Source organism: Carassius carassius, chromosome 3 (genome assembly GCF_963082965.1).
Source record: "Carassius carassius chromosome 3, fCarCar2.1, whole genome shotgun sequence".
Taxonomy (NCBI): domain Eukaryota; kingdom Metazoa; phylum Chordata; class Actinopteri; order Cypriniformes; family Cyprinidae; genus Carassius; species Carassius carassius.
In genome coordinates, this window is record NC_081757.1 from 18,717,862 (window position 1) to 18,739,414 (window position 21,553).

At 41.8% G+C, this 21,553-nt stretch overlaps 3 protein-coding genes across 3 annotated transcripts in view; 2 read left to right on the forward strand and 1 right to left on the reverse strand.

Annotated features, from left to right (window-relative positions):
* The window catches only part of zgc:103601 (Arylamine N-acetyltransferase, pineal gland isozyme NAT-10), a 149,025-nt gene that overhangs the window by 33,556 nt on the left and 93,916 nt on the right, over window positions 1–21,553 (forward strand). The gene's annotated exons all lie outside the window — the stretch shown is intronic.
* Window positions 14,656–16,163, reverse strand: cebpa (CCAAT enhancer binding protein alpha). The gene has a single exon (XM_059532163.1). It carries the CDS (start codon window positions 15,925–15,927, stop codon window positions 15,061–15,063), a length of 867 nt encoding a protein of 288 aa, XP_059388146.1. The 5' UTR covers window positions 15,928–16,163; the 3' UTR covers window positions 14,656–15,060.
* cebpg (CCAAT enhancer binding protein gamma) lies at window positions 18,343–20,977 on the forward strand. Its single transcript, XM_059532176.1, has 3 exons — window positions 18,343–18,511; window positions 19,532–19,758; window positions 20,027–20,977. The coding sequence occupies exons 2-3, from the start codon at window positions 19,642–19,644 to the stop codon at window positions 20,405–20,407; spliced, it is 498 nt and encodes a 165-aa protein (XP_059388159.1). The 5' UTR covers window positions 18,343–18,511; window positions 19,532–19,641; the 3' UTR covers window positions 20,408–20,977.

Here is a 21,553-nt window from a genome sequence, read left to right on the forward strand (position 1 = left end):
CCTGGGAGCTGGTCGGTCAGGATGATTGGAGTGGAAGGTGTCGAGTAAGTTAGGATCCAGGATGTCGTTGCGTGGGACCCAGGAACGTTCCTCTGGACCGTATCCTTCCCAGTCCACTAGATATTCCAGTTGTCCACCATGCCGCCGGGAGTCCAGGATGTCACTCACTGCATAGGCTGCGCCGTCGTCTAGAAGGAGTGGAGGGGGGGCTTCCATTTCGCCAGGTTCTGTGGAGGGAGAGACAGAAGGATGGTGAGGTTTAAGGAGAGACACATGGAATGTGGGGTGAATCCGGTATTCAGGGGGTAACTGGAGTTTACGTGACCGGATTTATCTGCTGGATGATGGTGAATGGGCCAATGAATCTGGGACTTAGCTTGCAGCAGGGCAGACACAGCCGGATGTCCCGGGTAGACAGCCAGAGCTTCTGACCGGCTTGGTACGTTGGGGCCTCTGATCGGCGAAGGTCGGCTGTCATTCTACGTCTGCGTAACGCCCGCTGGAGTTGGTGGTGTGCCGCGTCCCAGACCCTCTCGCTCTCCCGGAACCAGTAGTCAATGGCGGGGACATCCGAGGGTTCACTTGACCAGGGGAATAGAGGTGGTTGGTAGCCGAGTACGCACTGGAATGGAGGGAGTCCGGTGGTAGGTTGACGAAGGGAGTTTTGTGCGTACTCGGCCCACCCAAGGAACTGGTTACAGGAGTTCTGGTGGCCGTGACAGAAGGTACCGAGGAAGCGTCCAATCTCCTGAACCTTCCTCTCCATCTGCCCGTTTGACTGGGGATGGTACCCGGAGGACAGGCTGATGGCCACACCTAGGAGTGAGTGGAAAGCCTTCCATACCCGGGAGATGAACTGGGGGCCTCGGTCCGAGACGATATCCTCTGGGATGCCGAAGTACCTAAAGACATGATTAAATAACAGTTCAGCCGTTTCCATGGCCGTGGGCAGACCCTTCAAAGGAAGAAGACAGGATTTAGAAAATCTATCCACTATGACAAGAATGCAGGTATTGTTATCTGAAGGAGAAAGATCGGTTATGAAGTCCACCCCTAGGTGTGACCACGGGCGATTGGGAACGGGCAGAGGATGGAGCTTACCTGATGGAAGATGGCGAGGGCTTTTGGATATGGCGCAGCTTGTACATCCATTCACGTACCTCCTGACATCCGAGGCCATGTTGGGCCACCAGAAGCGTTCCTTCAGCAACGAGAGGGTTTCATTGACCCCCGGGTGACCAGTGCCAAGCGATGTGTTAGCGGAGTGTATGAGTGGAGTGCGCCGTGTCCTGGGAATATACTGAAGTTCTGGCGGGCAACCCAGTGGGGTGTTGGTGGTAGGCTCGGTAGAAGACTCTTTCTGGAAGAATGGTTTCCGGAGTTTCGGGATTCTCTTCGGGGCCGTAACTCCTGGAGAGGGCGTCAGCCTTCACATTTTTCACCCCTGGGCGGTATGAGATGGTGAAATGGAAGCGGGTGAAGAATAACGCCCAGCGGGCTTGTCTCGGATTTAATCTTTTGGCCACTCGAAGATACTCTGAGTTCTTATGATCTGTTAGGACCAGAAAGGGGTGTTTGGCTCCCTCCAACCAATGCCTCCATTCTTCCAAGGCCAGTTTGATGGCCAACAGTTTCCGGTTGCAGATATCATAGTTGACCTCCGCCGGGTTGAGTTTCCGGGAGAAGGCGGCGCATGGATGGAGGTGACTGGGATTCCCCTGCTGCTGAGAAAGGACCGCTCCCACTCCGGTGGTCGAGGCGTCGACTTACACGACGAAGGGTCAGTCGGGATGGACCAGGAGTGGGGCGGTCGTAAAGGCCTCCTTAGGGCCTCTGTGGTGGCAGGAGTCCAGGAGAGAGATTTGGGTTTGTTACGGAGGAGACTGGTGAGAGGGCTGGTGATGGTACTGAAGTTTTGTATAAACCGTCTATAGAAGTTGGCAAAGCCAAGGAACTGCTGTAACTCCTTGATGGTGGTTGGAGTGGGCCAATATATCATCAATGTAGACTAGGACGAACTTGTGGAGGAACTCCCAGAGCACCTCGTGGATGAAGTCCTGGAATACGGAGGGGGCGTTAACAAGTCCATTCGGCATCATGCAGTATTCATAGTGGCCTGTAGGGGTTATGAAGGGCGGTCTTCCACTCGTCCCCCTCTCGTATCCAGATGAGGTTGTAGGCGCTGCGGAGGTCCAACTTGGTGAACACAGTGGCACCACGGAGATGTTCCAACGCAGCTGGGACGAGGGGAAGTGGGTACCTGAACTTCGCTGTTATATTGTTGAGAGCCCGATAATCAATGCATGGTCTTAAACCTCCGTCCTTTTTCTCCACAAAGAAGAAACTCGGAGCAGCAGGGGAGGTCGATGGACAAATATAACCCTGAGCCAGCGCCTCCTTGATGTACTCCTCCATGGCCTTCTCCTCAGGAATGGATAGGGGGTATATCCTTCCTTTAGGCACTGGTTCACCCGGCAGCAGATCGATTGCACAGTCCCACGGCCGGGGTGGAGGCAGCTTGGAGGCCCATTTGGGGCAGAAGACGTCACTGAAGGGGGCGTAGCAGTGAGGGATGGTGATGGATTGGTTTTCCACTGGGCTCTCTATTGATGTGGAACAGACTGGAAGAGGTTCAGGGGAAGGTGTGGCTGGAACTGGACAACCTGAGATGCAGCTCTTGACACAGGTATCGCCCCACTTCAGGACTTCGCCTGTCTTCCAGGAGATTACGGGGTTGTGCTGCTCTAACCACGGGCACCTTAGAATCACGTCAGTGGTGGATTCCTCCAGAACCAGCACTCATGATGGAGTAGTCTGGTTTGGAGGGATATGGGACCCACACTATGACGCACGCATCTCCTGCTTAACGGCTTGCCGGTGATAGTGTGGACTTGGTAGGCTGACGGCGTTGCCGTGGGAGCGAGCATGAGCTGACGGCAGGGGGCGCCGGAGATGAAGTTGCCGGCTGACCCAGAATCGAGGAGGGGGGAAACTGGAAGAGATATGTCAGCGGCAGTAAGTGTCACAACAGTGGTGAGTGATTTCATTTGGTATCTTGAAGGGAGAATGGCACTTACCATGGGAAGAGGAGGACGGACGGGGCATACAGCGATGGCATGCCCCGGGGCTGCACAGTAGAGGCACAGATTCTGGGCCAGCCGTCTTTGTCGTTCAGCCATAGAGAGACGATAGGAGTCTAGTAGCATGGGTTCACTGGCTGTTTCTGGGGAGCTGACGGCCTCTGGAATACACCTGGCCCTGGTGCTCTTTGAGGCACGACTGCATACGAGTGGCAAAGCGGATGGACAGCTGGATGAATCGTTCTAGCCCGATGGTGTCCTCGTATGCAGCGAGATGCAACCGCACTCGAGTTTCCAATCCCTGACGGTAGGTAGTCAGTAAAGCTTGTTCGTTCCATCCACTGGAGGCCGCTAGAGTCCTAAACTGAAGGGCATATTCATTGACAGACATTTTCCCCTGTTTGAGATTATACAGCTTCTCACCACTGGAAGAGTCCCAATCTGGTCTGCCGAAAACTTCACGGAGATGGTTGATGAAGCTGGAATAAGACTGGATAACTGGGTTATTTTGAGTCCATATTGAATCTGCCCACAGTAGTGCTTTACCTTGCAGTTGAGAAATTACAAAGGCTACCTTAGATCCCTCATTGGGGTACAAGTGTGGTTGCATCTCCAGGACCAGCGAGCATTGTAGGAGGAAATCACTGCATTCCTCCCCGGGCCATGGGACTGGCGTGAACGGAAGGTGAGGAAGTGCTGGCATCGTTGACGGAAGTGCTCGCTGCTGTTGGGAATGCTGTTGTAGCCGTGAGTGTCCTTCGGAGTGCATTAACCAGATCTTGAAAGGGGTCCGTGAGGCTCATGCTTGTGCCTGGCGGTGTTGGTCCGGTCTTCTGTTACAGATCACTCGGGAGGCTGAGGAGTAACAGACAGAATGGTTTATTGAACAGATACAAACAGAGGAGCAGGTAGTGTAGGGTGGAGTGAGGGATGGATCCATGCAGGCTGGGTGAAGACGTCAGAAGAGGAAGGTGAACCACACACACGCACACTGGGGATCTGGATCTTCGGAGAATCGCTGGAGAGAGGTAAGAAGAAGAAGAGTTAGTCCTTAGAGTTAGCATACAGGTAAGACTTTGTCGCGAACAAGACCGGACATCGATTGAGTGCGTGTGTGTGGTTTTTATGGTGCTGAGGTGATTGGGTGGTGATGAGGATCAGGTGGATGTGCTTAGTATTCCGGTGAGGGCGTGCGTAGTGATTGCGTGGAGGTGGAACCTGGCGTGTTTGTAACATTGCTGGCACATTGATATTTTAAGGAGCTGAAAATAGACTGCACCATAGACCAACTCAAACCTGGTCTAAAGTCTGGCGCAATGTTTTTTCTTTGTTATTTAAAGAGCGTGTTAGTATAGGCAGATCCACAACGCACGTACACGCTGCTTATTAAACACAGGGACGCACAGCAGCACACAAACATGCCAAATATAAAAAATTAAAGGATTGCAATGCATAAGAATTTTTTGTAGGCTAATTAAATATATATAAATATATATATATTTATATATAAATGCCTACATGTCATAATGTATAGTCATCGCATGTATCAGAATTAGGCTATTTATCTATTTGCTCCCACATGAGCAGCTCCGTTTCATCTCGGAGACGAGTTCTGTCTTTGCGCTTGCCAAATTCCGCCGTGTAAATAGCAAATCTGTCATGGCACGAGCGCAACTGGCTCTTAAAGGGAATGGAAGATGAGACTCTGATTGGTTTATTGCACATTACGCCCAAAAACCACCCATTACTCATTAGGAGAATAGGGACAACCCATTTAGACCATGCGCTCGGGTGCTCCAACCGTTTTTCCGTCGTTAAAATAGCAAAAGTAGATTTGGACATGCCCTGAGTGCACCTGCGCCGTGCGCTTTACACTTTGCATTTAGATCATTAAAATAGGGGCCTTGGAGAGCATTTCTTTTGAAAAACATTTTTCAATAATATTACCAATTATAGTGTAGTGTATGTTTTCCACTTTTTGCCTTTACCAACCCCAAATCTACACTTTACATTATACATGACATTTTCTTAATTAATTTCATAAGAATTTTGTTTTTCATTAAACTGAAACTAATCTCGAAAATGGTGCAATACCACATTAAACCAACATGTGTTTTAAACTAGATACTTCAACTTTTCCTTCCATTTTGGACACATCATTGACCCAAAAAAATTAATCCCATCAAGGCACATATCTGTGAACTCGGGCAGAAAAGGCAGAAGACGGACCCATCTTCTGAACCAAAATGAGTGGAAAAATAAAGATAGCTAGTAAGATAGCACTTTAAGCTAATAAATATCTGAAAGTCACTTTAAGCTACCAAATCTGTTTTGCAAGTGAACTGAAGTCACTCGATTGACCTCATTCAGATGAAATTCTAATTTGTATCTGATTATAACGGGCTGCCCTGAGGGACAGCTCTGTTTTTAGTCCAAAACAGCAGAATCCACAATGACCGCAAAAATCTCATCAGATCATTTCACTCAGAAACAACATGTGGAACTCAGCCATCATCCTCAATCTTATAGACCCCCCAGGTGCACTCACACAAAAACACACGCAGATAACACATAGACCGAGAGCGAGAGAGAGAAAAGAGAGATGAATCCAAACCACATGTCAATTTAGTGCAACTGTGAAGGCCGTGAAAAGATCTATAATTCATGTACGAGTAACACTGTGGAACCACTCAAATACGCAAATCCTGGGAGGAACATTGATTCATATCATATGTCCTTCCAACACTTGACAACACTTTGAGTTCAGTAATAAGAAGTTACCCTGAAAATCTCAAATGCTTTTGTCAGTCACACATATCAAAGACAGAACTGGGAGCAGTGACTCACTTTAGCGGCATTTTGGCATCAGAAATGCCACTATAGATGAGAAACCTTTACCTATCAGAAACAGCAATCGGCCATTGGAGACTACCCTCAAATGCAAACAAGTATGTGGCCTCAGCAGTCTTTCATCGTTTGGCTCCTGCCAGCAAACACACACATACACAAATTGTCTTCAGTATTGTTCAAACAATTAACACTATTAATATTATCATTAATCATTTTCCCATGGTCTTTGAAACTCACCAGACAAAACCTATACTGCAACTAAAATAATTACCACTCAAAGCGTGTTTGTGATTCTGGTAGAAAAAGAGACAAATGTTGTGTTAACTTTTATATGAATCAGATAAAATGTACCACAGCACCACAAGAGTTCTCGTGTGTATCTTTCTATCAGGCCAGAACAGCAGGGCAGGACTTGAAAGAGGTTCCATACAACCATGCTACATGTCACAGCCAAGAGAATGTGTTTAAGAAGTCGTCCACTGAAAACCACAAGAGATACAATCAGGCCTGCACATGGCACTTTACCGTGAAAGGACAAAAAAAACATAGTTACAAAACAAAACAGAAATCACTCTGCATTATTCTGCATGCACCATTCAGCACTGTCAGGCATATGCATATCAATACTCGCAATGCCCAATATGTATCTTTGGCATACACACTAAGATTAATGTAGCTAGATTTAATCCACTATCAAACACAGTAAACATATGTCTAGTCTAATTAGGATGCTGGTAAATACTGATACTAATATTAAAATTCTGCCAGATATCAACAAACCAATGATTATTTTGATGAAATTGCTAAATATCCAAAAATAGATGGTATGAGAAAAACAGAATGTCACAAGTGAATTTAGACATCATAAAATATAATCAAAACAAACGAAAAAGATAAATTATCTTGTGAGAGCTGCTCAATGTACTCAAGTAAAGCTGCTTTGAAGCAATCTGTCTCAAATTAAGCATTATATAAATTACATTTACATCTAATATTAAATATTATATCTAACATTGTTACTAAATTTTGGGTGTTATTAAGAAATAATAGCATGAGTGACTTCTTTCTAGGGCTGTCGCTATCAAAAGCGATTTTTGCGTGTTTTCTTTTTTCATAGGGTTATGCTAGTCTCGTTTTACACTTTGTGCATGTGTACTGAATATTAAATAAGTTAGTAATGATAACATAATGTGTACCATGCTGATTTGAACAGACGCTCCATAGATTTGCACTTAACAATCCTAAACAGATGATTGAGAGAGAGAGATCAACTGAGCACGTGCAATTACTTTGTGAAAATAGGTTGTCATGTCCAAGGAAAGCCAAATCTCTGTCTTAGCATCGACGCATTGCTGGTCAGCTGAGCCTTCTAATGCGGCGCTCAAAGTTAAAATAATTTTCATTATGTCTCTCTTTGAATGAATCAATATTTTTGAACGTGTAGTTGAATGGCCGGTTTAAAGACTGACTGACCGTCTAAAACGTGCAGGCAGAAATATCAATAGAAAGTCTCTTGTCCAGTCAGATTCAAGGATCAGAATGAACTGTTATACATATAGGCAAACAATAGCCTAGCAATCTTATTGTCAGGTTTATAGGGATAGTTATTTTGTCATTCTCTTCTGTTTACTTCACTTCCTGTTTCAATGCTATTTGGATTCGGCTTCATTGGTTTCTGAATATGACCTTGTTATATCGTAACACATACACTCACATTTTACACATATATATATATATATATATATATATATATATATATATAGTATAAATATAGATAGCAATAATACAATAATATTCAGCCACTAAAAATTAACGCAAGGGAAATTCCTTCAAAATCTTATCAATCCCCAAACCTTTGAACAGTTGCTTTTGTATATACAATACTGACTGATAAATGAAAAGAAAAAAAATCACTGACAAATCTGTGCCTTAACTTGAAAATATACTTCACATTAAAGTATTTACAGTTTTTGCCAACAATCTAAAACACATTTGAAGTTCTTCAAAGGACACAAAGGTGTTATTTTGTTCTGCTTTTTGATAATCACATCAGCAGCATTCAGAGGCCAATCTAATCTGAATCCAGGTTCAAAGATCCCTCCATTTCAGCTGCCGGTGTGGGCCATGCTAGAGCCAGACTGAGAGAGCTACATGTGAAAATAACACTGTTCTAACAAGTCTGTGTGTTTAGGGGGTGTGTGATGGTCTGACGCAGATGAAACGCTTTAAGAATGGAGAAGAGAGGGCAGTGGTTGGCAAAATATAATAGCCCAAGTGCACAGGTGGAAAATAAACAACCTATTTTCATTTTGTGATATGAAAGAAAGTTAAAGGGAAACAGAGGGAGACTGAAGCAGTGAAACAAGCAAAGACAGAGAGGTACTGAGAGAATAAAGTAGTAATAAAATCTTGATTTAAATAATATGCTGCAGTAATCCACTGCAACTGAAATTGTTTAACGCCCTTCTCAAAGTCTGGGCTGTCCACCAAATCCAAGCAGCTTATTTTCTACTTTTTTGTTTTATAATTTGCTACAATGATTCTCAAAAGAACACTTTAACTGTGATGTAACCATGCAAAACGCAAATATTTCCTTATTTGAAATACAAGAGCACACAAACGCAATTAAACATTAGATCATTGTCCTGGAATTAAACAACACACATGCACAGAATGTCAATATAAATACATATATAAACAGAATGTCAATATCAATACATATATAAACATAAAAAATATTAAATAAATGCAAAAATTAAAGTAAAAAGTGCTGTATTGATCAAATTTCTTGGCAGAAATGTACCCTAGGCAACAAAATTTTCCAGTTCACTTATCAAAAAAAGAACCAGTTGTTATTCTGGCCAATTCAATCATTTGTTTAAATCCAAACCATTATTACATTGATTCTTGGATTCATTTGAGTACATACTTTAGGATTTAGGCTGACGAAATGTAAAATATTATTCATAAAAACATATAATCTAAAATAAACACTAAACTGAGTTTGTTTTACACTTAATAGTGTTTTGACAGCAATTTCCGATCATGTGACCTGCTAAGACATTTAAGCAAAAATGGATGTAATGATTGAGTAATGACTAGCAGGATAAAGGTAATTATTCATGACGGAGATCTCTATAGCTAGGGCCGGATCAGGGTCCCACGAGCCCCCTGGCCCTCTGCATGCCAAATTACCCCTTACAGTAATCTTTCCTTGTCCCTAAACTGCCTGTTTTATTTGGTTATGCCCTGAATTACGAGCCAAACACTCAATGTGACAAAGCTGTTGTACCCAGTGGTGCAGAGCAAATTGTACATACACCAACCACAAAAGTGAAGCCAAAACCAGTGCAGCAGAGATAAGTTTTGGATCAGATGCACTCTATGGCATCTAATGTGGAAAATATAATATAATATAATATAATTAATATAATTAATATAATTAATATAACTAATATAATTAATATAATATAATATAATATAATATAATATAATATAATATAATACTTACACATATGCACCATTCCCACTAGCAGTTTGAGGTCATGCAAACTACTGGAAGTGAGAGAGTGACAGAGAGAGAGAGACATGGGTGAAAGCCTCAAAATTTGTAGTGAAGTATGGCTTGAAAAGAGTTGGTAGAGCTCCTGAACAGGGCAAGAAAACAAGCCAGGCGTAAATGAGACGTAAAACAAAACAGCAAATGAGAGCTTGCTGAAAAATTGTACTCAATTAACTTAAGAATGCATCGATCCCTGTTATTCTACAATCAATCTTCATCTTGACAATTCTCGCAGCAAGGAGAAAAAGCATTTATTTACTTCACAGAGAGAAAGACAAGAGAGCGGTGGGAGTGGTTAGATCCTGTGTGATTTTTCTCTGTGGTTTAACCTCTTCTTGGTTGTCTTGGCAACTGTCAAGTCCAGGTTCCAGACTTCTAACAACCATCCCTAAGCAAACAAACAGTGATATACGTCCTTCTATTGCACTAGGCTCAGGTTTTTGTGGGGTATATTTATTATTGGGTCCAAAGTGAAATTTCTGGGCCTGCTGGCAGCAGTGAAAGCACTGGACACGGAGTTTTAAATCATATTGATACTGAAGGGATTTGTACCATACCAGAAACTCAAACTCAAATGTGAGAAAGTATTAAGCATAGCTCATTTGAAGAAGAGAATCTGGAGTGTAGAGACAAGGAGAAGTTTCTGGCTTCTGAAGTTTCACTCAAAGGTCTGGTAAAAACTTTTGTCGGACGACAAATAAGAAAGAGCGCATTATCAAATAGCGTGGTTAAACACACAGACTTGCATGCAAACTTACACATACATTTTCTGTTTGTTTTGGTTTTATCATATTGTTTGTTTTCACTTACTTCCTCAGCAAATGATAAGATACTGAATAAGAATAGTGGTTGGCTGAATACTAAGCTTTTGGCAAATTAACTGTTAGCATTTATCCACATGAGAAAACAATGATGGTTGGACATCAAGTTGGCTCCAGTTAGAGTAAATGTGCTGATTATTTTTGACAGATTTTACAGGTTTTTATGTGCATGTATTTCCTTGATTAACAAAACAAAACACACTTATTCTCACTTGGCTCTTGTAATTTTTATCTTAGACATTCTCAAGGTCTTTGACCAGAGGTCAAAACAACACACCGGAATTCGCAAATGTGAACATGAAACAGCTGCACAAAAATACACATTAAGCTCACTTCAAGTCAAGTTTGGAACAGGTTTGACTTTTCTCAAACATGTCAAATATTGGACAGAGAGAAGACAAAAGTAAATCATTGGAGAATTCTCACAGCTACAGGAAATAAGATGGAAAAGGAAGCATCCAGGTTTTAGCATGATGCTTTAATGTATTCCATTCAGGGAGTAGAGAGGCCATCGACTTACCCTATGGACCTTATTCCCACACATTCCCTGAACTGCTTCTGTAGCACCATATGTTTTAGCTTTTGAATCTAGTAATGAGATTTCATAGATTAAATTTACAATATATGGCTTTTGATTTTTACATTTAAAATTCAATCCAAAGGAGGTCCTGCTGGAATACACTAGTAGCCCATTCACACCAAGAAAGATGAGTATAATAATAACTGTCCTGGCGTCCACACCAATGGATGATAATGCTCTGTTTATCAGCCTACAAGCTCAGTTATGTAGTCTGCAACTTCAAATGCTTGAGCGGATTCGGACAGGCTCTCAATGTTCCTCTGTGATTATTAAAACTTTATAGTTTTCATTATAGTTGTCATCCAGTGTTAATCAACCTGAGGCAACATACCTTACTTTTTTTTATAATGAAAGTTACATAAGTCTCTTAGCACAACTGCTTTGCAATACAACCTAATTTTTATCCAAGCATTTGATTAAAATTATAACTAAAATGATTTCCTTCCATTAATGCGTCCATTAAGTTTGACGAATCTAAGAAATATTAGCACAGTATCAGGACTTTCCCCATCAACATTTTATCCAATTCAGAATGAGTATTATTAGACCGATTTAAAGGCTGTTGATTCATTTTTGGAGACAATTTGGTGTGCTGGAAGTGTACAGGAACTTCTCTCTGAATTATGACAGAAGCAGTGTGAGACAAAGCAGATCATTCACATGTGAATCTGAAGAAGGAAAAAGACTTGGCAGCAAGTACAAACCCGATTCCAAAAAGGTTGGGACACTGTACAAATTGTGAGTAAAAAAGGAATGGAATAATTTACAAATCTCATAAACTTATATTTTATTCACAACAGAATATAGATAACATACCAAATGTTGAAAGTGAGACATTTTGAAAAGTCATGCCAAATATTGGCTCATTTTTGATTTCATGAGAGATACACATTCCAAAAAAGCTGGGACAGGTAGCAATAAGAGGCCGGAAAAGTTAAATGTACATATAAGGAACAGCTGGAGGACCTATTTGCAACTTATTAGATCAATTGGCAACATGATTGGGTATAAAAAGAGCCTCTCAGAGCGGCAGTGTCTCTCAGAAGTCAAGATGGGCAGAGGATCACCAATTCCCCCAATGCTGCGGTGAAAAATAGTGGAGCAATATCAGAAAGGAGTTTCTCAGAGAAAAACTGCAAAGATTTTGAAGTTATCATCATCTACAATGCATAATATCATCCAAAGATTCAGAGAATCTGGAACAATCTCTGTGTGTAAGGGTCAAGGCCGGAAAACCATACTGGATGCCCGTGATCTTCGGACCCTTAGACAGCACTGCATCACATACAGGAATGGTACTGTAATGGAAATCACAACAGGGGCTCAGGAATACTTCCAAAAAACATTGTCGGTGAACACAATCCACCGTGCCATTCGCTGTTGCTGGCTAGAACTCTATAGGTCAAAAAAGAAGCCATATCTAAACATGATCCAGAAGCGCAGGCGTTTTCTCTGGGCCAAGGCTCATTTAAAATGGACTGTGGCAAAGTGGAAAACTGTTCTGTGGTCAAATGAATCAAAATTTGAAGTTCTTTTTGGAAAACTGGAATTCCATGTCATTAGGACTAAAGAGGACGAGGGCAACCCAAGTTGTTATCAGCGCTCAGTTCAGAAGCCTGCATCTCTGATGGTATGGGTTTGCATGAGTGCGTGTGGCATGGGCAGCTTACACATCTGGAAAGGCACCATCAATGCTGAAAGGTACATCCAAGTTCTAGAACAACATATGCTCCCATCCAGACGTCGTCTCTTTCAGGGAAGACCTTGCATTTTCCAACATCACAATGCCAGACCGCATACTGCATCAATTACAACATCATGGCTGCATAGAAGAAGGATCCGGGTACTGAAATGGCCAGCCTGCAGTCCAGATCTTTCACCCATAGAAAACATCTGGCGCATCATAAAGAGGAAGATGGGACACAGAAGACCTAAGAGAGTTGAGCAACTAGAAGCCTGTATTAGACAAGAATGAGACAACATTCCTATTCCTAAACTTGAGCAACTTGTCTCCTCAGTCCCCAGACGTTTGCGGACTTTTATAAAAAGAAGAGGGGATGCCACACAGTGGTAAACATGGCCTTGTCCCAACTTTTTTGAGATGTGTTGATGCCATGAAATTCAAAATCAACTTATTTTTCCTTTAAAATGATACATTTTCTCAGTTTAAATATTTGATATGTCATCTATGTTTTATTCTAAATAAAATATTGAAAATTGAAACTTCCACATCATTGCATTCTGTTTTTATTCACATTTTGTACAGTGTCCCAACTTTTTTGGAATCGGGTTTGTATTAGAGACTGAAAGAAGTTGGCCTGACAGCTATGTTCAAACCTGGCTGGGGCAGATTCCTTGTGTGCCATCATTCTATCTGCAACAGAGGTTTGGAAAGGAGGCTGATTTATTGATTCAATCATTCCAGAGCTGATAATGTAAAAACATGTCAATTGACAACAATGGAGTGAAACACATCTCCACCGGTCACAGGGACTATCTCTTTCTTTCTTTCTTTCTCTCTTTATCTCCTGCCCTGAAAAGTGTACTCTGGAGAAATGAGGCTATCAGTAGCACACCACTCTATATCTAATTTAAGGATAACTTGATCAATTCAGAGCCGAGGGCAGAGACATTAATCAATGAGAGTGCTACTTTTACAAGTCCTTATCAGTGACTTAGACAAACCCTGATCTTTTACAGACAATGTTTAACGTTAACTCCATTAAAAATGCAACAGCTCACTGTAAATATTTAGCACAGTGAATTAGGATTAAGTGAATGTTAACCGTGACGCTCAAAGACCCTGGAGCTGAATGGATCCTTCTGGAAACGCCTTCCTGTATTTCCGTAATAATGTGGAAGTTATCGTTTTACCTATAAAAATGTGTATTTTTACTAGTTTTATTCCAGTTAGCTCTGGTTTACATTTTTACTCATGCTCTTTCAAAGAAAGCACCTCCACACAACTTTTCAGCGCCACCTCTCGGTGTCTAACGAATTATACTTGTAAAGTGGGGTTGCTAAAGAGTAACTCGAATTAGGCGACAGACTGTGAAAGATCGACTGAAAATAAAATATACACATATATATGTTGCAAAACTGCTCGAAATGAGAAGGCAACGCAAAAGACATAAGTAAGACAATGTTTTAATTCATAATTTTTGGCATATATATTTATATTTAGGCTATATAATAATGTTCATATTAAAACTGAAACATATTAAACATTCGTATAACATCTGCAATATGCCGTTTGTAAAAAAAAAAGAAAGAAAAAAAAAGTGCTTCCTTCTCCTTGCTGTATATTTCTGTCCAAAGGTTCAGTCAGTGATGACGATGAAGACAGGAAAAACTCAAAAGGCACTGAAAGCGGTCTCTGCTCGAGTGTTCTTGTACAAAAAAAAAGAGATACGTTCTCATGAAATGCACACGCTTACAGAGCAAGACAGGACTTCACTGCAAAACCAGTGAGAAAGCACACGGTGATCGTCCACCGGAATTGTTCACATGACAGCAACAGACATTGCATAGAGATATGCACCCTTTCACATTTTTATCAATCATACTGCATAAATACAAAGCGTTTACTCTAAAAGTGTATACTGACAGGCGTTTTACAGATCAGTACCCAAATCATGGCAAAAGGTTCACAATGGAATGCGCTTCATCGGGTTGAGTGTGGACGACATCGTGCATACAGTCTGCGATGCGAATGACAAATATCCTACCACCGTAAAAACCAATTCCATTCCTATGCTCCTGCACAAAGGTTAAATCAACAATATCATACAGTGAATGTTATGCAGCAACAGGTGTGATGGGAATACAGCCTGCTATGGCAGGAAAGTTTTTTTTGTTTTGTTTTGTTTTGTTTGTCGCTACAAAATGTAGTTCAGGTTCGCATGTAACCCCCTGGTATTTGTATATTAGCTGCACTGATAATGTTTCGCGTAGCTAACACTCACGCATTCTTAACAGGACTACACTTACAACAAGCCAAGTCCAAATCTGAAAAGATGAGCTTATCGTTTGTTTTTGTACAAAAGGCACATGTATAGGCTACCGCAGCTGCCTGGCTCCTATAGAAACACTTTGAGAATGTGTCAGCGTTTATCCAGCAGACATAAATATCACGCAAAAGTTACTTCAAAAGTCCAGCTCGCATTGTTAGGCGCAGCTGCCCATGGCTTTGACAAACGAGCCGTCGGGAAGCTGCCTGAAGATGCCCCGTAACGTCTCCAGTTCTCGCGTGAGGTGCTCTACCCTCTTGCGAAGTCTCTCGTTATCCGCCGACAACTCGATCACTTTATGTTGCGTCTCCACATTGCGCATTTTTGCCTTGTCCCGGCTCTTGCGCACGGCTATGTTGTTGCGCTCCCTCCTCAGCCGATACTCGTTGCTGTTCTTGTCGATGTGTTTCTTGGATTTCCCTCGATCGCCCATCTTCATGGAGCCCCCAGGCAGGTGGCTGTGTTGGTGATGGGGACTGGGTACGGGCGTCGGGGGAGGTGTGGGATGACCCGGCTGGAGATGCATGGTGGTTTGCGCGCAGTGCGCGATCTGGTGCTGCAGGTACGACAGATGCGGCGCGTGATGTTGAGAGTGGTGGTATGTGGGGGGCATCGAGTGCCCGAGCTCATCTTCCTCTCGGGGCTCCTGTTTGATGGCCACGGGTCTCATTCGCGCCTGGCTGTCGTAGATAGGCTCTAGTTTGGAGGAATCCATGTAGCCGTTCAGACAGCCATACATCTGCGGTGGCCCCGGTGTGCCATTGGCGCCGTGGGGGTACTCGTAGTCTCCGCTCGCCAGCTTGAACTTTTCTTGCTTGGAGCTGTTGTGGAATAAGTCAGCCAGGAACTCGTCGTTGAAGGCTGAAGGGTCGATGTAGGCGCTGATGTCGATGGAGTTCTCGTTCTCGCAGATCTCGCTCAGGTCTCCAGCGGTGTCTTTGTAGGTATAGGCGTTTTGCTGACTCTGTACAAGGCTGGTCATCAGTGGCCGTGGGGCGACCTCGTAGAGGTTTGCTTGCTCCATGGAGTATCTAAAGCTCGCCAGACATGGCGAAGAGCTGCGGGAATCCAGCTTGTTCGCAGTACCGGAGAAAGCCGCGCTGGCTCCAAGTTCTCAGGACAGGCGAGCGCGCAGCCTGTCGTGGCTGTGTACTCGGCCGTAAAATTGATTTGAGAGTAAAGGCTGAAACACCACACGAGATCTCCCTTAAAATGACACTTGGACTCTCAGCGTGTGAGCTTCACATCTGTCAAGTACTTTTCTGAGAGCACTTATAAATGCTTGGAGTTTGGAGGGCGGGTGTGCTCTGGGTCCTAACGCAGAACGCTTCCCTGCGTCATCTTTGCGCGAGGGCTCAGGGCACGCACTGATATCGACCTGGTCTTTACAAATGTCAGTTATTATTGAATTATAGGTCAAATAGGCTAGTACGCGATCGTTTCAAGTAACTGATAAAAAGCTATCATAATATAGCCTAATGTTTTTTTTTCATAAAAATTATATAAATAATGTTCGTATAATGTTTTATGTTTTTAGAACTGCATATGAATTGATCATTAGATTTTGAGATTTATTGAGTCTACTATTATTACAGCTTTTGGATGTGGGAACTGAAATGCATGTTTTAAATTATCAATGCATGAGGGGAAAACGGAGCTCAGACTAAACTGGCATGAGACCTATTACTGGTATAACGGGTACGGACATTATATGTAACGGATATTATATGAATGAAATATAAATGTTAAACTAGAAAAATCATTATATAATTGGTAAAAAGAAAGAAAGAAAAGAAAAAAGAAAAGAAAATATTACCGCTATTGTCTTAACACATAGCCTGCATTAAATCGTGCAATGGAGCCAATGCCATATTACATTTTTTGATGAATAAATTAAGCCAGCTCGGCTCCACATTAAATTTCACAAAAAAAGATAGAAAACACTCTAATCTAAATCTAAATCTAATTAAGATTTGTTTGATCTTTGTGTATTTTATTCGTCGTGTTTTATCTTTTATTTTCCTCTGATCGCTGCTGCAGAATTGTACAATGCCATCCATTATTTTCTAAGCGCTTGGGAGAATCTTTGCGCACAACAATAAATACGACCACTTTGTTAAAACAAACAGTGCAACACACGTCTCACCTAGTGCGTGAGAAGCTGGAGAGCACACAGCAATCTAGAGACTTGAATGCACTGTAGTTGGAGCGCGCGTATCGCCGCTAATCAGTGCGTGCGCAGTCTGGGAGCTCCCTCTATTGTCACAGAGAGGGCCTGGCACGTACCACAACTGAAAGAATGAGTCGAGAGGCCACAAGACATGTAGCCAGCAACAGAAGTTATATATTGCAGTTTTTTCTGTTTTGGTCTACCCTATTTGACCATATCAATATTAGAAATTATCATATGGAGTTATGTAGTAGCCTAACACGTTATGTTACATTTAATGTCCTTCATGTCAAAAATTAATCCTCTCATTAGGTCCAAATGTCCAGTCATTTCTAAATATCACGACATAAAAGATATCATAAGAGGTGAAAAATAAATTAAATAAAACGGAACCACTTAAAATTTGTGACATTAATTATAATGCCGGACACCCAAAATCATTTGTGCACATTCGGTGCTCTGTTATAATTTAATAATAACATTGGCTTTATATATTTTATTTGCTGGTGGTAGGCTTCCAGATTCCAAAAGTCTAAAGTGCTAGAATTATCTCAGACTAGATGTCCTATGGCTAAAAGTGCAAAATTTTAATGTAAACAGAGTATTAGCAATATTAGTGAACAGTTTATTTAGCTCAGGGTTCTGTGAATCTTAATAGCTAATTTACTGTTTGCATTTTTGTAAACACATGAAAAATGTTCCATAACATGAGAGGTATTTTATTATTATTATTATTATGCAGTAAAAGAATAACAATTACAAGTACAAAAGTAGAATGCAGAAGAGGATTAGGGTTACATAAATTAATCCAAAGCAAATGTTAGTATATACGAATCACACCATAAAAGAGTATTACATGAAATAGATTTATTAATTTCTTAAAGGGTTTAAAATATTTATTTAAATAAGGAAGGATTTATCTTTGAAAATGTACATATATTAATGTAAAATTCGACGAGAAATAGGCCTAGCAACAAATAAATTATACATTTAAAGTGAGCAGGGTCTATTCAAACAGTAACCAAAAATGTAATGGATATATACTTATACATAAATTAGAATTAAGATATTTTTAACAAAAATAGAAAAGTCAATCCTAAAATGAGAGGTATAATGTTACCTTGGTTAGTATTCTTTACGGATCTAATGTTTTATTGCATGAAAACGCCCCTAACCGACAAGTGCTGCCTGATTGGTTTAGTGACATGTCAATCAAACAGTGTATTTCGTCATCTCTCCCAACCCTCTGATTTGACTGGTTGCGAGAGCAGATTTTCCTACATGGTCACAAGATTTCGCAATACTCCCAGGCGCCGCTTTACCAAACAATAATACCTCAACCTGTGCTTATTTTTCCGTGAACAAAGAGGACATTATTCTTTATTAACGCAAGTGGATAACTTATAAGCCTCGAGCGTTTTCAAGGTAAGTTGTCTGGGTATATTGTAAGATAGCTATACAGACTGTCGAGTTGATTTTTTAATCAACTGAACGATGGCTCGCTAACAGAGGATCTTTGCCGCTCATTCGATTGCAAAATACCTTCAACTCCCGGATCTGAGGCCAACGAGAGCTTTATGACCCACGATTAAACATGATCGCGATCGACTGCGGCGCATTATCCTAGATTCGCGTAACTTTTATGTAGAAAGCTGCCTGTTTTCGCTCTCGGTTCATTGTTAGACGCCTGACGTCATGGTTAGGAATGTGGCAGCTAACGTTAATTAGCCAACCTGCTAACCTGCAGTAGATCTCACTTGTTACAGACTCACCTACAGATAAAGAAACACTTCTGTAAGCATTGTCAGGGTTTTACATGGTTACGCGATAGTTTACAATACTGTTTTAGCGCATCTGCGGCGATTTTGAATGTAGGCACACTGTTGTTGAAAGTAAGTCAGCGGTATTCCCCTTCATTCCCACAGTTCCGTGTATGATGTAACCAGCCAGATATGAGTCAAAACAACTAAAAAAAACACTTCCCAGCTTTAAAACTACATCACAAATCAACTTAAAATTGCTTTTCAGCAGCTTCGCTATTCTGGCGTTTGTTTAAAATGTTAACTTTAGCTCGAAATAGTTCTGCATGACGACGGAGTTTCCCTTCTCTCGTGTACAAAGCAGCGGGTGGGAGCGCGAGCGATGATGCAACCGCGGGCAACACTTGAGCTCGCGCTCATTGGAGAGAGAATTTGCCACATATGCACATTGACATGGCAGCACGGTCGGATAACAGCAACACAACGCTAACGATTGAGCACAAGCCGTTGACTCGACTTTTAGGTGTTGCAGCATTTTGCTGAAATAATGTGTTTCTGCGTGGTGCATCTGCCCAGGTGGGAATTGTGTGACATCAAATCATGCAAAGTGTGATGGAGTATGATGCTGATGTGTGCAGAGTACTTTGTCTAACTTATTTCTCTGAATCCTGTCTGCTTTTTTAGGCACACAGCTGCAGTTTTGGGGCATTCAGCTTCTCACAATACCAGCTTACACCAACTCCAGCTCTGCGAAGTCCAACAACTCAGGTCGGTGAGGGAGAGAGAAAGAAAGTGGAAGTGGATCCAAATGAGCAAGCAGTTGCAACAGAAGATATCCAGCACAGATCAGAACGGTGTTAGTGTTATACAGAATCAGCCACATAATAGTGCACTGAACCCGGCTGGAACTGCAGGACTACAGCAGGTACACCCATCAACAAACTAACTTACTTAACCATTCATTTCTGAATATTAATACTCATGACTCTGTAAAAGCATTGAATTGTCATTTTGCAGTGCTTAAACCATGGTATGTATTCGTAAAGTGCATAAAATTGTCCAGTTTCTCATAATCGTGGGGAATAAGATTTGTAGATGATTTGCAACCTAATTATAAAAACTGCAAATTAGTCATGTATTAGGTATATGGCTACTTGTCTTTACTATGCATGACATTATTTGAATTCTTACAGGTTCCTCAATTAGTTCCAGTGAGTCCCGGAGGTGGGGGTAAGGCAACACCACCCAGCAAGATGAAGAAGTCCTCTATGGATAAAAACAGTGATGAGTACCGCCAACGGAGAGAACGCAACAACCTGGCCGTAAAGAAGAGCCGCATGCGCAGCAAGCAGAAGGCACAGGACACCCAACAGCGTGTCAATGAGCTGAAGGAAGAGAATGAGAGACTGGAGGCCAAAATCAAATTGCTTAGCAAAGAATTGAGTGTGCTCAAAGACCTGTTTCTAGAGCATGCTCACAACCTCGCAGACAACGTGCAGCCCCCTCCTTCTGGTGGAGGCCCCGGAGACCTCTGCAACAACAACAACAACAGTGGCAGTAACAGCAGCCAGTGAGGGCCTGATGTTGGTTTGCAGTGTGCTCTGCTGTGGGCTGTGTGGAGGCTCTCTAGGCAAATCATTTTACTTAATCGTATTATGCTTTTCCCCTCCCGTTCCTGGAATGTGTACTGTTCACGATGTTTAACTTGTGCGTCTTCAGTCTGTACACTCAAATTCGGTTTCCTTTTTCACTCGTATTATATCTCATGCAGAATGTTACGATCGCCATAGCAACCGCAGAAAGTTCAACCCACGCTCTTGATTTGATGTGCAGGAGATAATTGTAATATCTGCCCTCCATTCGTAAAGCAGCACGTCTCAGTGTCTTGAAACTTTGCAGTGTTTTGGAGGACTGTGAAAGCTCCTCAAGAGAGAATTTTGAAATCTGGCCAAAGCAGGTCACGGAGATTTAACAGTTAATATAAGAAGAGTAAATGTGTTCCGTCACTCCACTCTAATGTCGGTAGAAAGGATTGAGAAATGTAAATAATAGACAGTACTGTAGTTGGTTAACATCATTATGAGTTGGAATTGAGTAAGGAAGATCTTCAACTGCAAAGAGTACCTATTTTGTCAGCATGGGTTTATTCAAACTCTTATTTGTTGACCATGTCTTAGTTTAGCAAATACACTGTTGTATCTATGGTAACAGACTCAAGACAGACTAAACCTATTGCATCAGACTCTAGGCAGTGTCTGCATTACCAGTAGTCCTTAAATCCCTACAGTTAAGATTTCAATTTTGACAAGGGTGGAGAAGAACAGATAGAAAATTAGCTCTAGTGTATATGTCAGGGTGTTGGTAGGTAAATTAACAATTTTTTTTCATAACAGTAACTCCTCTGTCTTTGTAAATACTTTGAGATAAGGCTGAGAATGACTGGTGCTGAACATTGAAAGTCATCAATCACCTGACGTGCCCTAAATTTATTAAATTATGTAAATTATAAGTTATATTGAAAAATGTTCTTATCTGAAGAAGCTTTGTCTAACTATGTTCAATTTTGACCATTTTGTTTCCCTGACCAGTCTCGGAGCAGTATGTGTGAATTTACATCTGCAGCAGCAGGTGTTGCTAAAAGTAGGGATGCACCGAATATTCGGCCACCGAAAATTTTCGGCCGAAAATGGCCAAAAAGTGCATTTTCGGTTTTCGGCCGA